We start from the raw sequence: 22,596 nt of genomic DNA on the forward strand, positions 1-22,596 counted from the left end.
CTTCTCTGAAAATTTTTTCTTTTTCTTTTTTTTTTTCTGCAAAAATTAATCTGAGCATTAGCTTTGTCAGTTTAGCGCCCCTAAAATCTGGCGCCCGGGGCACAAGCCCCGTCTGCCCCCCTCTAGTTACGTCCCTGAATGCCACTTGGATCAAGTGCAGGTGAAAAGAAAATGTAATATAGTTGTAATTGCTATACAATATAATGCACAACTTAGAGATGAAATATACCTCAATATAGGAGGGCAAGAGATATTTTCTAAATCTATTCTTTGTCAGTATCTATAATTTTATATGAAACAATGTATACTGAGGAATGGAAAGTTTGTTTAACAAGAAAAATTAACCCATTGAAATTATTAACATAATTCTCAATTCACATATTAATTATTCATTTGTGTAAAAGTAATTAAAAAAATATTAAATTTTCTGAACCCATTAAATTTTTACAACTGTAAATACCATCCTCTTTCCTGGATAATTTATTGCAAAAAAAAAAAAAAAAAAGGTTTCACTCTTTCTTCCAAGAGTGAATCAGTTCGTGATGTTTTTAAACAATTTATTACTTGAACAAAATCCAGTGACATTGAAATCCAGTAAACAAGCTATATGAACTTAGGACTATTAAGTATGCCAAAGAAAACCTCGAAGCATGTTGTACTTTCCCCAGAAAACTTTTTGGCATAGTCATCTAATGATGAATCTTATGCATAAATTTATAAATTTTACTTGAAAGAATATAAAACAAAGTGTAGCAATTTCAGCAAAATAAACAGCCAGAATAAAACAATAAATTCAGTAGCAAAATCTTAATTTTTAATGCTCCATTTTTTCTAAGATGTATAAAGGTAATTCAATCCCATTATCAAACATTATGTAACAAATCACAGTCAAAAGGTAACACCTAATAGTTATGTACAGAAATTTATCTATAACAAGTAGAAAATTGTTTTAGCAATTATTCTGAATATAGATTTTACAAAATTATATCTTTCATTAAAATCAAAACTTGCTGCATTTTTACTAATAAATTTTGCTTAGCAACAAAACTGTTTGAAATTTAATAAGCTCTGATTGCAGCAAATAATATGAAACCAAGAAATATTGATCTATTCAAGATTTTTGGCATTTTCACACAAATAGCAAGATAAAATAAGTTCAAATACTTTTTGCTTTAACATTTTAACTTAAATGAAGAGTGAAAGACAATCTTTTCATAACATATTAAATAAACTCAATCATAAATTAATGCAAAAAGAAAGAAAAAAAAAGCATCAAAAATATCACAGCTTTTTTAAAAAGCATACTCCATTGCTTTAATTTTTCTAGTAAAAAATTTATAACATTGAGTTTGGAGGAAAATTTAACAAGGTTATAATTGAAACACATTTATTAATAAACAATATAAAGTTTTCAAAATCAAGAATGACTACTGTTAGCTTATCACATTAAAAAAGATAGAATGTATGAAAATTTCAAATAAATATTTCCAGGCATGATACTGCAGGGTCTTGAGAGGGAGAGGATGTGAAATAGTATTTCAACTGATAAGGGGATATGTAATCGATATAGTTTTGATATGAAGAAGTCCCTTGCTAAATTAAGTGGATGTTTCTCCATTAAAAAATTAATGATGACGTATTTGATAAAGAGAAATCCTCTGAACATATGAAGTGGATATCTTCTTATTAAAATGAAATATAACTTCAAGAGTCTGAACGGCAACATTAATTTTTTCTCCAATCTATAACTGGCATTAAAATTAACCTTAGAATGTTCACTCTATGCAATCTACAAAGAGGAACAAAAATACCCTAATTTTTGATAATTAACCGTAAAATGGACAAAAATTTCTTCAAGACGAAAATAAATAGAGTTCACTTGTTTTCATTTGCGCGATTACTATTATTATCGGCACAGATTATAGTAAATGGATAGTCAATGAGACAAGGAATTTGACAAAAATAGAAAAGAAAGGTAAACCCAAGATAAAGTAATGAGGGAGGGGAGCATATTTAGAAGCAACACACTGGATATTACATTTGAAGTATTCCTTGTGTTGCATACCATTTCACTTGCATTGTAGGAGTTAACTTTGTTTTGTACTTAGCATATTTGAATGAAGATTCCACTGCTGGAACTTTTTACTTTTGTATATTTTTGTTCATACTATTAAGCTACTTATTTGTTTATTTAGTTGCATTATTTCATTTGATTTGATTTAGCTATATATGCATAGAAGAAACCAGCGCAGATACACAAGTTAACACTCATGAAATCTATTTTCATTTAAACAGGCACACAAATTTTTCTCTTCGGAGCAAAATATTATTAATATCATTATTACTTTTACAATTAAAAAAAAATACAAAAGGGTTGCTAATTAGAATTTTGAAGTTGTTTCTTTCAATATTATTGTGTGGTCTTACATGCTTTATTTAAATAAATTAAAATACACAAATAGATGATGCCAAATACCTTCCTTGTTCGTAAGACACTGAATTTCAGAATAATGAAGCATAAATAAGAATTTTTTTTTCAGATAGTTCTTACAACTTCAGAGTTTTGATATCCAGTTTTCCACCAAATGGAGGAACCCAACCCCTTAATATGCAAAACAGCAGTAAAAATTTAATTTAATCAAGATCATTCAAGCCAGACAAATTCTTAAGAGCTCTCTTATGACAAGAAAATTGATAATTTTTTGAAAGCCCATTGACTGAGTCCCGGATAGATCCTGTGAACATGAGAGTAAGAGACCAATTTATTTGAAGATTTTTTCTACATTTGGCTTTGTTATCTTTCAACAAACTCCAATCAATGCTTTATGGAGTTTAAGAGTTGAATGGGTCACAGAGAAGAAATGCTCAGTTATTAATCTAACCTATAACTGTGTTATTGATTGTTAATTTTTACCAAAATTTTATCAAAATATTAATAATAACAAAAGAAAATTAAGTAATAAATATTTGACGTATAAAAGGACATTTCCGGACTAGATTTAAAATGACTGAATATGCAATATGAGCACTATTTGAACTCATTAAAAAAAATTATACTGCAATTTCACTTGACATGATCACCAAAACTTATCAAACAACAGCCATAACATAAATTTGACTGAAACAAGAATTAATATGGACATGCAAATTCAATATAGTTAAAATAATATTTACATTAATATCAAAAATTGCTATTACATAAATGCAAAATAAAAGAAATAAATGATATGCTAGTTAGATCAGAAAAGGTGTTATCATTATAAGTGTTAAACTTTACTATATTCAAAATAGTTACAAGTTAAATACTTAAAATGAAATAATTTTAGTTACTCTGACTTTTATTTTTAAAAAGTGTAGCCTACTTGATGGCATTACTTGTAAGATAATTTACCAATGACTTGACTTTAATGACTAGAAGTCTTTTCTATATACCTCTACAAAATCTATAAAAACCTATTTGTTAGAAGCAAACCTCAATAAATGATTTTTAATTTTAAAAATAACTCAAATATTTTACTAGGGAGAAACAAGTAAACACAGATTAATAACTAAGCAAATATTTTGAATAAAAAAAAAACCCTCAGAGCGGATTTTCAATATTTATCAATACTTTCAACATTGTATCAAATACAAAAGATTTTACCTTGGGAAAAAAGTTTCAAATCATAAAAGTAGAAGAGAATGCAGGAGACACAAAAACAGGTATACATCAAGAGAAGAGGTCAGTTTTTTTTTTGTAAATGTGTTTAAAAGTCAAGCTGTTTACTAATTCAAAATTTGTAAATATACTACTAGTAACAAACCAGATAAACCAAATGCAGTAGACATAGGAAACTTAACCTAGGTTTATGACACACCAAATGTTGCGTAGCTTGCAATAAAAAAAAAAAGAATTATTTTTAGAAAGTCTACAGATAATGAAAGAACTGGCCAGAAAACATGATTATAATGGTCCATGTGAATAAGTATTTTGTGCACTGCTGGAAGCAAAGTGTTGTCTGTTGGCAGAATTACCAGTTTAAAATTGTACTCGAGGAAAAAATATTAAAAAAAAAAAAACTTACCACCATAAGAGGTGACTGGAATGAATTTAATGGTTCATAAAATCAAGGTTGTTTTTTTATCTTCATTAAAGGGAAAAAAAAATGAGCATACATGCACCAAAGGAAGACATAGACCTTTTTCAGGAAGACAAAAAGCAGCAAAAGGGACAGTTAAAAAATAGCGAAAATAAATTGAACATGATTCACAAGTTATCACACTGAAATCAGCGAATTTAATCATTTAAGTGTCACACAAGTAATAATTCAAACATTTAGTAGTTAACAGGGGTTTTGTTTGAATACAAGCATTTCATAACTCAGCCATTATTTATAATGTGACTCATTGACAAGTTCAAAACACTAACTTTCTTTAGCATTTAAGTAAGTAGGATTTATAGTAACAGAAAGTCAGTCTGAGTAGTAGAGTTTTTCATTATTTTTGTGCGGTAAACAAGAGTTACCCCACCATTGTATAGTTTTCTAAAAATGCTTTTGCTTTTTTAGAACAAAGAGACAAAGAGAAAACATTTCTTTAAATAGAAAAAAAATTAAATGACTGAATTTTATAAAATAAAGTGTTCTTAAAGAGATAACAGAAACAAATAAATATAAGGCAAAACAAAACATGAATTTGTTTTTCATGTTACTCATTTAACTTCAAGAAATTGTGCTTATGTCAGAATATAATAGGAAAATTTATACAGTGAAACCTGTGTAAGTTGACCACTTGTGGTGCACTACTTTAGTAGTCAACTTAAACAGGTGGTAAACTTATAGAGGTTGAATATATAGATCTAATTCTGTGCCTGAAAATAGTGGTCAACTCAGAAAGGTAGTCAACTTACAAGGTGGTCAACTTTACAGGTTTTACTGTATTCAGATATACATTAAATTTCCCATACATCATAAAAATTAGAAATACATATAGTTAAGGTCTATCATATAACTGAATTATTTCATCAGATTCTCAGTTTAGAAGTAGTTATAACACTTTTCTCTCGATCTATTTCCCACTTTCATATGCGACAATTGATAGTATTCATATAAACATATGATGCAACTTATTTAAATAAAAAGTTTCTGTTAAAGCACTTTTTTCGAAATACACTTGTTTTTTGGCAATTTCTTTTTAAATGTGGAAAAAGGAAGCATTAAAATTATGAGCAGAACTATTGTTTAAAGAACATAATCCTTATTGATCATTTTTAGAAGAAAGGCTTAAAATGATCATAATGGCAATATCATGTCAATCTTTATTGATCATAATGTCAATAATCTACATACAGCATATCCACATTTAACCTGAATGATCTCTATTTTTGCAACCATTAGTCCTAGGTGCATACTTTCAGTAGCAAAAATAGTCAAAATATGAATTAAAAATTTGAAGGTAAGAAAACACAGATGAAAAAATATGCAATCTAATTATGTAAAAACCTAGGATCTGACAGTCATATTCATGGAAATGATCAGCTAAAAAAAAAAAAAAATAATAATAATCCAAAAATTAGAAAGATTTATGACCAAAATTTAAGGAGATATTCATTTTCTGAATTCTAACACATGGAACAGGGAGTATGCAGAAAATGAGATGGAAACAACTTATCAGAATAATTATAATCATGTGCAGTCGAAGTAAAAAAAAAAAATTATTTATGTTATACTATAAAATGTAAAAACACACTACAGAAGTTTGTACAATTTGAAAAAAAAAAAAAACACATTACACAAATAATTTAGACCTATGTTAACTGTTTTGCGTCCCCTAAAAATAAAGTAAATGAAAACCAGGGTTAAGCGAAGTCACAAAATGCTGTATTTCAAAAATCACAGTTCATATTAGTCATACTTATGTCAATTTTTTTTAAGTTCCAATATATTTCTTATGCTTGTGATTTCCCTAAATATGAATGTAAGGATCTGGAAGCTGTATACGAATTCTGATTTGGTATTTTTTCACTTTTTTTAGCTTCAATCTTTTAATACTATTACTCTGCATGCCACTTTGGCTATTTTTGCCATTGAAAGTAAACATCTAGGATAAATGGTTGTAAAAATAGTGTATTATCAACATATTCATCCAGTTATGAAATGTTTTCAAACTTTTCATAATCGTACTAGAAATGATTATCAAAACAGAAGCAGCTTCTAGTTATGTCGATAACTGATGTATATGTGGTGATGTTCTGAAGGAAATTTTTTGCAGTGCAAACTTAAAACCAATTTTTAGTTTTCAGAATGCTTTTAATAAAAGTATATCAATGCACACTAATTAAAAAAAAAAAATGAATAAATAAAGCATCTCTCAAGTTGTTAGAACATTTTGTAGGCTTTCTCAGTAATAATTGGAAAAATTGAGGCATCCTAAGAAACATAATAGTTATATTTATAAAATAGTAACGCTATCAAATACAACTTCTCCTTTTCTGAAATAATATATAACTTCAGATACTTGCAATACAGATAACTGCTAGATGTATAATTGATTTGAATGAAATTAATTTATGTTTCAGTGTATTCTCATTTATAACATAAACACTTTAAAATTTATTAAAAAAAAATATCTATTTTCAGGATGAAAATCGTCTGAACTGAAATAGTAATAACAATTAAAAATATTCAGCAAAAGTAAAAAAAAATTGCACTCTCTAAACATTTTCATCCATTTTTTATTAAAAAAAAATAATTTAGTAATGAATGTTATCTATTATTTCAAAATATATATAAACCTTCAAACAATGCATCAAATTTTGAAAAAAAAAAATCCAATTAAATGGAAAAATAACTTACATACTAAAAGTCCCCGCCCCTAGGGGGTGAGTTAAAGGTGGGAGGGAGGGGGGAAGAAAATTTTGGGTTTTTCGAGAAAACGTCAGAAATGGCGGAAAAAATGCATTTAAAATAAAAATTCCAGCTAAATAAACTTCCTATGAAACTGTTTCTACACATATTTGTCAAATTTCCAATAATTTTCCGAGTATGCGTTATGAAAAATCGATGATTTTCGGAAAAATTCTCTCTTTTTTTCAAACATTTGCACCTAGTGCCTCCCTGGATCAGTATCCTTATATATTATTTCTATAGCCTGTTTTTGGTTTCTACGCGAGATTTTCCTCAGTTTTTGATCGATTTCTTTGATTTACACCTTATTTTAAAGCTTATCATGCAGGCTACTGACGAAAAATAGACCCACGAAAAAAAGTTTTTTATCGGGCAAAAAAACCTGTTTTAAAGAACCAGAATGAGGTTTTCGGTTAAATTTATAACTTTAACTTGCACTGTTACCGACAGAGCTGAATAGCTTGATCGGCAGAGCGTTCGACTGGTAACCAGGAGAATGCGTGTTCGGGCCCACGTCCAGACAATCTGCATCTAAAAATTAGAAAAATATCGCGCATTACATGAACAATGAATAACAAATATGAGGGAATACATGAGGTAGAAACGCTCCTATCTGTTATGAAAACTTGATGCAACACTGAGCTAAATTGATACTCAATTGTAAGGTTTTTTTTTTTTTTTTAAAGCTTTGGCTCCGGGAAGAAAATTAATGCATAATGTAAGCGAAAATATAAGTATCAGGTTTAAGATTTCAGACTACATTGGAATTGTTTTTTGTTCAGTAAAATATAATAAATCGTATGTTGAAATATAGATTCTTCTAATGAGTTTTTGACTCTTTGCACAAATAAAAAAATACTACCTCAATTTAAAGGGTAATATATATATTTTTCTTCTCTTTGCAAAAAAACAAATAGCGTATCACATTTTTACTACATTTGAAAAGCTACACTTAAAAAGGAACTTAGTTCAAATTATTTTGTATTTTAACCGTGTGGTCAAATGATGAACACGTGCTGCCATCTAAGTCATAACGGTTCAAACAGCCTGCGATAACAAATTGTAAAAATTTTCAAAAATAAAAACACTTCTAGGCAAGAAAAAAAATTTAAAATTACCTGTGGGTTTTTTTTTTCGGTAGAGCGTTTGGCTATAAACTGTCTGAACTTCGGGCCAGTTCAGGCTGTCCGACATAATAGCAAATTTACAGTAATATTACGCATTACATGTACTCATAACATACAACACACATAATAAAATAAATGCAGTGGGAATGCTATTTGGTGTTTCGACTCCTTTATGGCTACAGTTATCATTCAGATAAGTTGACTGCTAATCGAAGGGTGTTCTTCCCTTTTTTTTTAAGCTTTGACTCCGTCCAGACCACTGAGCATAATGTAAACATTAAAAAAAAGTATTAGATATACCTCAAGGGAATCCTTTTTGTGCAGAAAAACATTTTCAATGTATGCTGAAATGTAGATTTTTCCAATAGCAGTTTTTGAACTTTTGTACAAATGAAAAAATACTACGCCAAATTAAAACTACGAGTTTCAACCAGTAAATCTTTAATTATTTATTCAAATACGATATAAAACATTAAAACTATTATCAATTTAATTAGTAAGAAATCATTTTCTACTCCTCTGCTTTCTGCTGAAAAAAAAAACATTTTGTCTACGTTCGAAAAATTACACTTAAAAAACGGACTCAGTTCAACTGGTTTTGGTTTTGAATTTTAAGTGTTCGATTAAAAGAAAAAGAAGGGCGGGCTTTTAAGCCGTACAGGTTAAAGAAGCCTGCTATGGGAAATTGTTGAATATTCAAAAATAAAAACACTGATTTTTTCGACCGAATTTATTACTTCTCTAGAATGTTTGTTTCAATCGCTTCGTGAGATCTTCCTCATTCTTTAATCAAATTCCATGTTTTACGAATAATTTTAAATCGTAGCATGCTGGCTAATGAGAAAACATAGACGTATGATCTTATTATATTTTTTTCGGCGAAAAAATTTTACTGTGTTTTATTACGCATTTCTTCAATGAATAGCATTCGAAAAGGAAGGCACAGTTGCTAGGTTTGTTGGAGCGTCGTACTGTTAATCAGAATGGCGCCAGTTTGAATCTGTGCCACTAAATATCTCTTTAATGTTTCTTTTTTTCCCGTCAGATGCTCACATGAGCAGGACTGTATTTGCCACAACCTGTTTTTTCACATGCAAAATTACTGATTTTTCACGAGTCACTACTCAGCCACACTTTTAATGATATTTATGCTTGCATTGAAAATACGTACAACCAAAAAGTGAGCGATGATCAAATTATCACATCGTTGTATTTAACGGTTTTGTTACTGATGTCTTCAAATTACATGCCTTCTCTTGTGCGCTTACTTTTTCTGTTTACTTTTTTCGGTTTTCTTCATAATATTCTTTCTTTGAAATTTTTAAAGAGCGAAATGAGTTATGAAACGATTCGAAGTACAGTGCGGAGTTCCGCACAAGTCGACTAGTTTCTGAAAATTGTCAATGGCAAAATTGTAGAGCTTTGAATTCAACAGCGCCGCCTGTGAAGGTGAGGTGGTTTGTTTACATCTCACAATAACTCTACCGTGAATAAAAATTTAGATTTTTTTTATAATCCATTGAAAATGCAGTCAGTTTTTACACGAAATACTCCGATACATCTCTAAATTAAAATTTTTTATTGTTCGAGTTTTAATATCGACACAAATAGTTCTTAAATAGCAAACTAAATTGAAATTCATGCATGACACATTAAATATTATATTTGCAATAAATATAGAAAATGAACAAAAATGAAAATTTATTTTAATGGGTAAAAAGAAAATACAATTCAACTTTAAATTCTAATGTAAAGAAAGTATGCAATAAATTTTGCTTACTGTAAATTGTAAAATGATTTAAGATAAATAGGAAGTGTATATTTTCTATTCATAAACTAATAAATATTTTGCATTTTTCACACGAATGATTTACAGTGGTATTGATTTCCTTAAAAATGCAGACAAATGAAAAAAAAATATAAGATGGAATTTAAAAAAAAACAATATTTAGCCATATTTCTAACTGTTACAAACAAAAGAAACAGCATACATTTTTGAGAAAAAACTCACTACAATACCTAATAATAATGACAAAACATCTGAACAATTGAAACATACTAAACAATTGGTATAAAAGGACAATACTGATGCATATATTTCAGAAAAAAATATATAATTAGATTTATCATGAGTTATCTATTTACTGTGAATTTTTTTTTTTTTGGAGAAGTTATTCAACAGTATTTTATAAATCGTTTGCATTATATTTCTCAAAATCAAGAAAATGTTGTGAGAGCTAAGCTTGTAATGGTTATGTACCACATTTCTAATGCATGGCTCGCTAAAAAGCTTTAATTCACTTTTCATTTGATATGAATTCCTCCTAAAAAATTCGACTACATTTTGAAAAACATTTATACAAATAGAAGCTGGGTTTAAAAGAAAAACAGTTGGTGTTTTTCAAAAGTCGCGATTTAATGTATCTATTAAACTGAACTCTTCAGAGAATTCATGTTAAAAAGCTCCTTGAAAATTTTAGTTACAAAAAATAATCATTTACCAAAGTGAGGGCAAAAAGCTTCGTCACTAAAATTGAAAGTAATAAATGTGTATTACATGAAAACAACATAAAAATGTTAACCTTTCAATAATAGAGTACAGTACCTTACAGTAATAGAAACTGCTTTAAAAGTTAAAACAGTTAATCTTTTTAATGAACCGCGATACAATGTATATATTTAACAACATTCTTCAGCCAGTTCATGGTAAAAAGTTCCTTGAAACAATAGTTACAAAAAATAATCAAGACACAAAGTGAGGGCAAAAAAAGTTTCATCATTAAAATCAAAAGTGATAAAAATATGTAGCATGAAAAAAACATACATAAAAATGCGTCCCTTACAGGTAAAAAATCCTTAAAACATTATTTAACGAGTACAGTAAAACTCCTCTAATACGGTTACTAACAGGACAAAATTTTTTATCCGCAGTAGAAGGGTGTTCGCAGGACAGAGGTTTAATAATTTTATTTACTTTAGAATCAAAGAATTTAATAGTACTGTCCATATAGGAGGGGTATCTGTTAGGAGGGGTTTTACTGTATTTGTTTTATTATCAATTCAGCTTAAAAATAAGCATTGGTAATCACGCTTACCTTCTTAACATTTTTTAATCCAACAATAGTAGCTTCAAACATATCTGGAGATGTTAAACATTTGATACGTTAAATTTTTACCACCAAAGTATCCTAACAACTTATTATGTAAATTCATGACATAACGATTTAGCACAGTCAAATACAAAGAACAAAAAAGGAAACATCATTTCAAGTCTTTTCATAAAGACAGTTGATAATGTATTCACACATTTGGAATAAATATTACTTTGCTATTTGATACTAGAGTTGTGAGATGAAATGCAATATTGCATCCACAACCAGCAGCTAGTTCAAGTCAACAGTTTGAACTAAAGGGATTTTCCCGCTCATTGCCTACTTGAGGTCACGTGACATTGTCATATATAGAAGGCTGTGTCTAGCCACAGAAAAGTCCCTCAACGAGTTCTGTTACAGATCATTTATCAAAGTAGCTGCAAACGTCAAGATATGTCTAACTCTATTGTACCACCAGGTACATCTGTAGCTAGGAAATAATTGGTGAAGTACTGTATTGGGGGTTTGGGAAAGGAGAAATGACCAATTCGTGCAGAAACTCTCGGAATTGGATGTTGCTCCTGACGGAATCTTGAAGATGATTTTGACCAATTGCTTTTCTACAAGTGACCGGAAGGTCACTTGTAGAAAATTATCGTTAAACTACTCTGTTGCAAGCTTGCCTTGCAAGGGAAGTTGCAACAACGGAATCAAAATATTTATCCAGGACGAAGAGGACAACGATGACATCAATACATTACCAATTTCTTAGAACAACTTTTCCACTGATGGTGACCATGACCCTTCCGCCTCAGAATAAAACCAAGATGTCACTTTAACGATGATATTTTCATTTTCTAATTACTGCCAGTCCATATTTCATATAAACACTTTCAAAATATGATTAGTAATAATGCAATGAAAACTATAATTACAAAAAGGTGCTGTTGGCAAGCTACATTTACCTTATTTCTATTTATCATGCTATAGCGTCACAGATTCATTGCAAGCCGGCCAGCTACATTTTCCTTATTTCTATTTATCATGCTACAGCGTCACATATTCATTGCAATAAGAATAACAAAATTGAGTACATGATAGAACTTCATAGTTTTTGATTGCTTGTCAGCTGGGTGTCGCGGTGATTGGGCATAGGCTTCATATTTCTTTAGTATCAGGTTTGAATCTGCAGTTCAAGTGTTCAGTTGGTGGATTTTCAAGACACAGAAAACCGTAAGGGTCCTTGTCACAAGATTGTCGCACAAGATCCCTTGAGCGCCTGCTTGGCACAAACACTCTGAGACAAAAAGATCGAGATTTTTTTTTGGAAGTATTGGTTTTCAATAACGCATATCTAAAAAATCACTGGAAATGTGACATATATGTGTGAATAATATTTCACAATAAATTTAGTTAACTTCCACTTTTATTCGGAACACATTTTTCCTGTTGTTTCTGAGATATAATTGAAGACCACAAAATTTGGCTTTCCCTTCTCACCTTTAACTCCCCCCCCAGGTCGGGTTCTTTCAGTATGTTCACTTATTAATTACTTCTAACAAATTTCTTACTGATAAAAAGCTGGTTTTCTGCACTTCCTCAGTTCACTTTCGTTAAATGATCCCATGGGTATGGAGCTAATTCATACTGCATATACATAGTTCTGCAAATCTTCGTCCAATTTCTTGGTAAGCGGCTGTCCATAAATGATGTTACACTTTTTTTCAACATTTTTGACCCCTCTCTCTATTTGTCACAAAGTACTTTTCATAAACTAATTTTTATATATTCGTATTAAAAAATATATTTTGCTATAATATAAAAGTAATTTTGCTAAGCTTCTTCCGATTCCTTGGTAACAGGCTGTCCATAAAAAATGTAACCCTTTTTTTCAACATTCCCCTCCCCCCCCCCCCCTGTCACAAAGTTCATTTTACAAACTACTTTTCATAATTCATTTTTTAAAAAATGCTTGATGCCACACTTCTTACTCTTTCCTTCCCTCTTGTCACAATTTCACGAACCCCCCAACAAATGATGTTTAAGTGGGGGCCTTAAACATCATTTGTGTTGTAGCAATCCACAAATGCTTCTTTATCGTCCATCAGGTTTGTCGCATTCATTGAGGAAAGAGAAAATGCGCGATCCTTTTGAGTCAGTTTGAAATTTGTGAATGGCAAGTGTGCCATTCGCTTTGCCATGAAAGTGCGTATTTGAAATTTTGCAACTTTTGATTGGTTGAATAAAATATAACAAAATAGCATATCAAATTGAAGGAAATTCAAAGCTCTATAATTTTGCCACTGACAATTTTCATAAATACTGAACCAGGGAGGCACTAAGAGCAAATGTTTGAGAAAAAGAGAGAATTTTTCCGAAAATCATCGGTTTTTCGGAACATTATTGGAAATTTGACAAATATGTATAGAAACAGTTTTATAGAAATTTTCCTTAGCTTGAATTTTTATTTTAAACACATTTTTTCCACCATTTCCGATGTTTTCTGGAAAAACCCAAAATTTTCTTCCCCTTCCCTCCCACCTTTAGCTCACCCCCTAGAAGCGGGGACTTTTAGTATGTTCACTTACTAGCTACCCCTAACAATATTCTGAAGTCAAAAATTATTGCATGTTCTATGCACGCTACACCCCTCGTTTGATCACTCATTGACTGGACTAAGTAGATTATGTATGTTTTTTTTATTGTCAATTTTAGAAACTAAAATGTAAAATAATGTGTAACAGACACATGTTTTTTCTCTATATACTTAAAAATGAAAACAAAAATGCTAGGAAGCAATATATAATATACTTCAAAAACTTGACTAGTTATTGTACTTTTAAAATAAAATACTCAGATGATACATTTCAATAAATTAGTAGAGGAACACTCTTTTATCTGTTATACATTATCTATATGCAACTTATTGATAAAGAAGTTTCTTTGAAACATACCAATAATGTAAAAGAATGTATTCCACAAAGAACACATTCCTATGATTTTTCACCAAGACGAAAATATCACTTGATAAAATGCTATCAGTACAACACATTAATTCTCAAATCCCAAATCACATACTTCAAAATTTTCTATCTCTGTATTTTTGACAGAGACATTGTGATTTGACATAACAGATTCTTTGCTCTGGTGTAAATTCTTCAAACTTTTTGAAAGTTTTCTAGGAAAAGGAGCTGTCCATCTATCTTCGCTACTTTCATAATCTGCTTCTGATGGAGGATCACTAGTATTAACAGCAACATCTGACACATCCACAGCTGCAGTAACAAAAGATTGCTCAACAACTGCAGCATCAGGATCTAGAGATGATAAACTACATGGTGAAGTAGCCCTACCTTCTCGCCTAGATATGGCAACTCTAACACTTGAATGACGTCTCTGATTTTGAACTAGCACAATATCATGTTCAATTAAACTATTGCGAGGCCTTCTAAAATCATCATCATCAATTTCCAACACACTTTCCTGGCTTCCAGTATACTGCAAAGTAATCAAGATAAACATCTTCAAATAATGAAAATCAGAAACGCACAAATTTAAATAAAAGAGTTGAAACACTTCTAATGCATTCACATAAGCAAACATTGGGATGCTATAATGCCATAAGTGTACATGTAACAAATTTAATATCTTTTGCTATTCTCATGCATAGAATAAATGAATAATGAACTAACATTCATTTTGCTGTCTGACTGCAGGGAAAATCTAAATGTAAAATTTGTTTAAACATAATTAGCAACAGTCAAACGCTCAACAGCCTGACATGAGAAATTGCTATAACAGAGGGTTCATTACATGAGATTTACAAAAAAAAAAAAAAAAAAAAAAGTCTGAATTTGTTAAGATGCTTTTATAATGAACATTTTAATTATAACTATATGGCATTCAATAATAAGCTCACAATAAACTGAATGTTTTTTTCTTTTTGGTATTCAGAGATGATAGAATTGCAATTACAATACAAATGTGACAATCAGCAACAGGCTCTGGGCAGAGCTAGGCAAGTTCTAGTCTGTTTATTGATCCCCAATGAAGATCAATGGTCCTCTTAAAGCTGTCTACTTTCTTACTCATTACAGCCTCTTTCGGTTAACTTTTACAAGTGCCCGCAATCTCACTGAAGTAATAATTTTTTCTTAATTTCTAGGTTAGCCTGAGTTGAATAGTTTCATACAATGACCCTTTGTCCTGTTTTCTACGCAAAAATTTAACCCATTTGAACTTGCCCCCACCGACTTTCCTTTGCCCCAGGATATACATATCAAGACTTTTAATCAAAAGCAAAGAAGGACTCCTCCAGCAGAAATTACATTGGACTTTTGGATAAGGGTAGCTTGTAACTTCATATCACAAAATTCACATTTTCAGCAAACGAATTACCTACATTTCAATTGCCAAATTTCTATGAGGAACATTGGAGGAATGGGAGGAAAACCGATTTGGTGCAACTTGGGATGGAGATAATGAGGAAATTGTGGCACAGCATGCAGAATGAGCTATGGAGATACCATACATCATTGAAGTTTTAAAATAGAGTGAATTTCATAAAGAAAGGCAGTACTAAAAATAATTCTACTGGTGTATACAACAAGCAGGATGCCTAATGTTCATTCAGCTCTCAACTATATTAAAACATGGCTAATAACCAATATTAGTGAAAATAGATTTAATGACTTAGCCATGGTAAGAATTTCCCACATACAGGTTTTTTGAAACTATTAGAAATCAGTATAACTGTAACTTAAAAATTTTGTACTAATCCCAACAAACTATTGCTCTAAAAACACTTTTCAATAAGAAGAATATTTTTGTTTGCTATAATATGTTATTGCATGCGCCTCCCTTTAATTTTTTGTTGGATACATAAGATATCTGTCAGATTATTAAGTAACCGCAAATAGCTGTCAACATAAAAAGCAAAGAATAGTTTTTAAGAAAAAGGTGGAAATCTGTGAACAAATTCAAATAACACAAGAGACAAACAGAGCACTGTATTGAGATTTTAAAAACTGAAAAAAATATTGCTTTAAAACATACCACGATACTTACAACAAGACCAAAATGCAAAAGAATATCTAACTTGCACATGGGACATGATCGTTGTTCCAAGAGCCAAGGATCTATGCAAATTTTGTGAAAACAATGTCTGAAATATAAAGAGTTGACACAGCTTAGCAATAAGCACACCTTTGAAAAATATAGTAAACAATGACAATAATTTTCAATATTTCTAAGAATAAAAAAATTCACCAATAAGATATTTTGTTAAAATATTTTCTCTTTAAACTGTAGTTTATGCGATTCTGAACACAACTTGTTTATCTTTTGCACTTCATAATTTTCATCACTATTTTCAATTAACTTCTAGAATCATTTAACAAATAATCAGAAAGAAGTAATTATTGTTCAAACATTTTATAAAAGCATATGAAGCTCCCATATTGAGCAAAGTTCCAAAGATCATATCCTCCCTCCCCCCAAAATAAAAAATGATGTTTTAATGCAAGTTATATCACGAAAAACATTGCTCTTTCTCTATGTGTTGCAACTTTTAAAACAAATTTGCATTTCGTTCATTTCGAAAAAGGTAAGTTATCTTAACTATTTCACTTTGCCCCACATTCCCCAACATATAATGCAATAAGTATTTCTAATTCAATATTATGAATAACAACTTGGAAGTAAGACAAAAGTATTTTGTGACCACTATTGCTGTTATATTTTAAATTAAGTTTGAAAATATGTATATTATATTGAATGAAAAAAATTTGTTACAAAAATTTTGCTTTTATATAAATATCGGGAGGTTTTCTTTTAAGTTATTGTTTTTACTTGTTATTCAAGTTTGGTGCATATATATATATACACAGTCCAGTCACATTAATGTGATCATCTGTCAAAAGCCAGAATAACCACCTTTCGCAGAGCAGACTGCTGCGAGACGTGCAAGAAGAGAGTCACTTAGGTCCCTGAAGGTGTTCTCTGGGATGTTGAGCCATGCGGAGTTTAATGCCATGGCCAGCTGCACTAGATTACACGGTTGAGGATCCATGGCGCGAACAACTCGATCGAGATGGTCCCACAGATGCTCGATTGGGTTTAAGTCGGGTGAGTTTGCTGGCCAGGGGAGGACGGTAAACTCATCCTGGTGCTCTTCGAACCACCCACGTACACTGGCAGCTGTATGGCACCTTGCATTGTCCTGCTGGAAGATGCCATCATCCTGAGGAAAAACAATGCGCATGTAGTGGTGGACATGGTCCGCAAGGACAGATGCATTCTTGTATTGATCTATCGTGCCTTCTACAATGATCAGCGAACCCAGAGAATGCCAGAAAAACATTCCCCAGACCATAATGCTCCCGCCTCCAGCTTGGAACGTTTCGGGAATGGTTGCAGGGTGGTTCCTTTCAGAGGTTTCACGCCTTATACGCCAACGTCCATCTGTCCGGTGGAGCATAAAACACGATTCATCTGAAAACGCTACCTGTCGCCACTCAGTGGACGTCCAGCTGCTGTACTGGCGTGCAAATTCTAGCCTTCGTCGTCGATTAACAGCAGTCAGCATAGGTGCACGAACCAGGCGTCTGCTTCGGAAGCCCAGACGCAGCAATGTTCGCTGAATAGTAGTTTGGGAGACACTTTTGGTAGCCCCTTGGTTCATTTTGGTGGTCAGTTGCTTAACCGCAGTCTGTCTATCTGCCCAAACGCATCTCCGCAACCGTCGTTCGCCTCTGTCATCTATGTCCTGTAGTGCACCACATTTGCCACGTCGCTGATTTTGGACAGCCCCATTTCTCCATGCACGGTACAGTTTTACCACGGCGGCACGCGAACAGTTCACTAACTTCGGTTCCAGCTTCCACCCTTGGCGCGAAAGCCATTGATCATGCCCTTTTGGATGTCGGATAAATCGCTTCGTTTCTGCATTACGCCAACCATTGAAATGTTTTCCGAAGCCCTCACACACCCTTTATATATGCTCAACTGTACTGTGCTGCCACCTGCCTTCTGTGATTGGTTATTTAACTCTGATGTGGAAAGTACGTGGTGGTCACATTAATGTGACTGGACTGTGACTTTATATATATATATATTAAAAAATATGGAATACAAAATTATATGCATCCTTATGAGTTGCATATTCATTTCAGCAGCTTTTTTCATTGATTCCTTTTTCTTTCGGAAAACATTCAATGTTAAATATAGGCCTTTAATTTCAATTTTTCCAGAGGTAGTGGTGGGAAAGAGTATATACGCAATGTATACTATATCGAAAAAGAGCAAAAACCACACCTACATATATATAAATGCATTAGCTTGTCAAAGCCAGGGAGGACAAACTCCCCCTCTAGGCCCCCTAAATGATGGGCTTGGTTAAAAGAACATTAAGTCAATATAAACATCTCTAAACTTGAATTTTTTCTAAAAATTAGATGAATTTCAAAGCTACCTTGCATCACATTAAAAATCAACCAAAAATATGGATGCAATGTCTTCTGCAAAGGTGCTTATGATTACAAAGCTGTTTAGCTGTATAAACACCTTTTTTTAAAAAAAATCTCTTAGTTTTTTTTTTTTTCAAATAGATCTTTTAACTTAACTTATCAAAAAGGGCACCCAGAACAAAATTAACCTACTTCCCCCAATACCATTTTGAATTTTGTGACATCATGGAAAATATTCCACAGTTGACTATGGTTTCAAATTATTTCATATACTTTTTTACAATAATTATTTTCCAAAAAGAAAATACATCTCTTTTACTTAAATTCATCTATTACTAGCTTCAGGAACATAAATGATGGGATACTGAATGAAAAAAAGAATAGAGCAATTTATTATCAGATTGTTCTATATGAATCTGGAATCCTACATGGAATCATTCATACACTTTTCCTAAAGTAAACCGAGCAAAAATAACAGCTTTCCAAAGCGATTTATAAGTTTCTTGAAAGAAGCTTCTATAACACTTCTCAGAAAACATACATTATCCCTAAAGATTCTTGCACAGTGTCACTGAAATGCACTATGAAAAAACAGCAAACTTGCTATCACAGGATCAGTATCCAAACTGACTCTAAATAAAAAGATGCCTCAAGCTGGTAGTTACTCTTGTTATCAAGTGAGTTGCAATAAATATACTGCTCCAACAGTCAGGAATGACAAACAATCATCTAGAAATGATTAGGCTTGACTACAGATTTGGCTCCAACTGATTGACAAATAGAACCCCAATTAAGGCATCAAAAGAGAGATTCTAAACCCAATGACACTTGGCAATATTGTCAATTTTTAGCTAAGTGTCCATAGAACTGCATTTTAAAACTTTGGTGTCATTTTCGGTGGATATATACTACGTCAAAAGGTTTTCCCCACAAAATTGATTTGAATCAAATTCAACTTTTAGTTTAGAATTTAAACATGCTTCAAATTTTTGTGAATACCCTAATGCTACATTTTGTTAAGCTGTTTACGTCCCTTTTTATGCCCTTTACAGTTTAGAATTTGGCTACTCTTTATAATGTATTATTAGTTAGGAAAAATTAAGCTACAAAAGTTAGGACATATTTAGTAAATCATGTTACTTTATTACAGGAAATGTTAATCAACAGCAATTGTTTTTATATAGCATTTGTTAAGAAAGTCGAATTTCCAAAATAGCAATTGGTTAAAACAAATAAATAAAATTTTTTATCCTTCCTATAAAAAATTGTATTTTCATCAAACTCTGCACCTGATATTTGAATAATTTTCTTCATTTACAATTCTTCATATAAAATAACTATTAAATGACTTTACACTTTTACATTAGTTTAGATTGATAATGAGCCAAAAAACATTAAACGAAAAAATCATCACTTTTTACTTGACATTTTCAGTTACCTTCTATAACTGTGATTACTATTTAAAAGCAAAATGAAGTACAACAGCTGATGTCACACGCATAACTTAAACAAAAACACAGACTCACAAAAAATCCAGAAAAAGTATCAAATTCACAGAAAACCCGTAACAAGTTGGGTTTTTTTAAAACCCTGTAACTGCTTTAAGAGTATACTTTAAAACTATACTTTCACTTTTCACTCCAGGGTCCCCCGTACCTACCACTGTGTGTGGTTTAACCAGTTGGGTGGGACCCTGAAGACAGCTCTAATTTTTTTATCCAGACCAGAAACCGACCAAGAGGTATCGTTTCACTTGGAGGACTTTGTGCCCACGAACATATTTAACGTCCCCCAGTCACCATTAATGAAGATGCAACTTCTTTAGAATTTTAAAAAATATATTCACCATTGACAAATTAACATTGTATTTAGGTGAAATATGTGAATAGGAACCACCTGGTGACCATAACTCAATTTTGATGCAAAGTATAGATATGAATTTTCTGCTTAGCATGGTAGTACAGTACATGTCCATATACATTTATGCTTAATACACTTAGGTAAAGAAAAGCATGGGCTAAAAGTGCTTCCAAAAAGGACTCATTTACATACCTAATACCTCTGCCCTAATAATTCCTTTAACTCAAATGTTTCATCCATTTAATAAGAAGGATACAATTTTAATCATTTCATTTGTGTATTTGTTATGCATCAAGCAATAAGATCAAAGACTCACTTGCATGGCAAAGTTCTTATGAGTTCACCTTGTTGAAATGGTTCAATACAAACAGCGCAACACTCATAATCATCTTCAGCACCCTTAAATAGAAACAATTAAAAATATTATCATATAGATACATCTATAGTTAGCATACAAAATTATATCTCCATGATCTATTTTTATGACCTTTGTTTTCCCACATGAAATAATCAATTAACTCAATGTTTAATAGCTATAATTGAATAAATCTTCTAAGTACAAGCCACACACACACATTCAAGAGACCATTTAAGCATCCCCCCCCCCAATGAAAAGTTCCCGGTTTTATTAAATTATAGAAAAATAAATCCAGGTAAGGGCATACATAATTTCAATGCAAAAACAAGATTGCATACCCATACTTTTTTATAGTTAAAAATATCAACCACACATCAAATGTAAAGTAAGTGTTTCTTAACCAGTTGTTTCAACATTATCTACATTTAAGTTTAAATATTATTTAATTAACTGTGCTTTTGATTTCCTATGAATAATCTCCTCCTTTTTTGCTTAAGTCATTCAATAATAAGAGATCATATTTCATGTACAAAAAATATTCTCAGAGTGCTTGAAATACATTCAACTCCTTATAGAACCATTGATGCATCAAAGTATTCTACATACACTGGTGTGCAAAAATTAAGGACGAAGTCGAAAAATTAGCATATCAGCTGAACGAAGAGGCAGAGCGGACAGAAAGACCAATCAGGAGATTAAGTAAGGTGATGTACGGTAGCACATGCGCAGATATGCAAGCAGACGTAATCGGGGAGTGTCTGAGTAGTATAAAGCAGGTTGTCGGTGTAAGATCAGTATTTCTGGCAAAGAGATTGCACGCCATATAGCAGTTAAAATCACACCTAGTTGCTGCCTCAGCGAGAAATGGCGAATAATCAATCTGTAAGGCGACATCTGGATGCTTTTACCCGAGGTCGAATCATTGGGAAGTCGGAGGAAGGCCGCAGTGTGACAAGTGTGGCTACAGAGTTCGCAAGTGCTCATAGCATCGTTTCATGACTTTGGAGACAATTTCAAACTACAGGAACAGCTATCCGGGGGTTCAGTAGTGGTCGTCCACGAGGAACCACACCCGCAGATGACCGGTATATTGTCTTACAGGCCAGAAGAAACAGGTGGCAGACAGCGGGAGAAATCGCTAGACACACGACACAGGCGACTGGACGACCAATATCGCGTTTTACCATGGCCAGAAGACTGCACGGTGGTGGTCTGTTTGCATGACGCCCTATACGGGTGTGTACCTCTAACACCTGCCCATCGGAGAAGGCGTTCTCTGTGGTGCCGGGAACACCGGAACTGAAGAGACAATGAATGGGGACGAGTACTCTTCACAGATGAGAGCAGATTCAGTCTGAGTAGCGATTCTCATCGCATATTCATCTGGAGAGAGCGGGGAAGCCGCAATCATCCCTCGAACATCATTGAAAGGGACAGGTATGGAGGTCGCAGTGTTCTCGTTTGGGGAGGCATCATGCTTGGTAGTCGTACAGACCTTCACATCTTCGACGCAGGTTCAGTCAACGGGACACGTTATTGTAACGAGATTCTTCTTCCATATGTGCATCTTTTTAGAGGCGCTATGGGTCCGCAGTTCCTTTTCATGGATGACAATGCACCATGTCATCGCACAGTAGCTGCCGAACAGCTCTTAGAGAGTGAGGATATTGAACGTATGGATTGGCCGGCATGATCTCCGGATCTCAATCCCATCCAGCATGTATGGGATTTTCTAGGCAGACGCTTGGCAGCTCGTACCGTACCACCAAGAACGATTCGGGAGCTTCGATTGGCGCTGCAAGACGAATG

General features: G+C 32.3%; 1 protein-coding gene across 1 annotated transcript in view; it reads right to left on the bottom strand.

Moving 5' to 3' along the window:
- Nucleotides 1–13,990: 13,990 nt before the first annotated feature.
- The window catches only part of LOC129218358 (RING finger protein 150-like), a 67,457-nt gene continuing 58,851 nt past the window's right edge, over nucleotides 13,991–22,596 (bottom strand). The window contains exons 5-7 of the mRNA XM_054852602.1: nucleotides 20,746–20,828; nucleotides 16,171–16,267; nucleotides 13,991–14,601 (exon numbers count right to left, since the gene is read on the bottom strand). Of these exons, the coding sequence (XP_054708577.1) occupies nucleotides 14,155–14,601; nucleotides 16,171–16,267; nucleotides 20,746–20,828 (627 nt within the window). The 3' untranslated portion in view covers nucleotides 13,991–14,154. The remainder of the gene's footprint in view (nucleotides 14,602–16,170; nucleotides 16,268–20,745; nucleotides 20,829–22,596) is intronic.

The sequence above is a fragment of the Uloborus diversus genome, chromosome 3 (genome assembly GCF_026930045.1).
Source record: "Uloborus diversus isolate 005 chromosome 3, Udiv.v.3.1, whole genome shotgun sequence".
NCBI lineage: Eukaryota > Metazoa > Arthropoda > Arachnida > Araneae > Uloboridae > Uloborus > Uloborus diversus.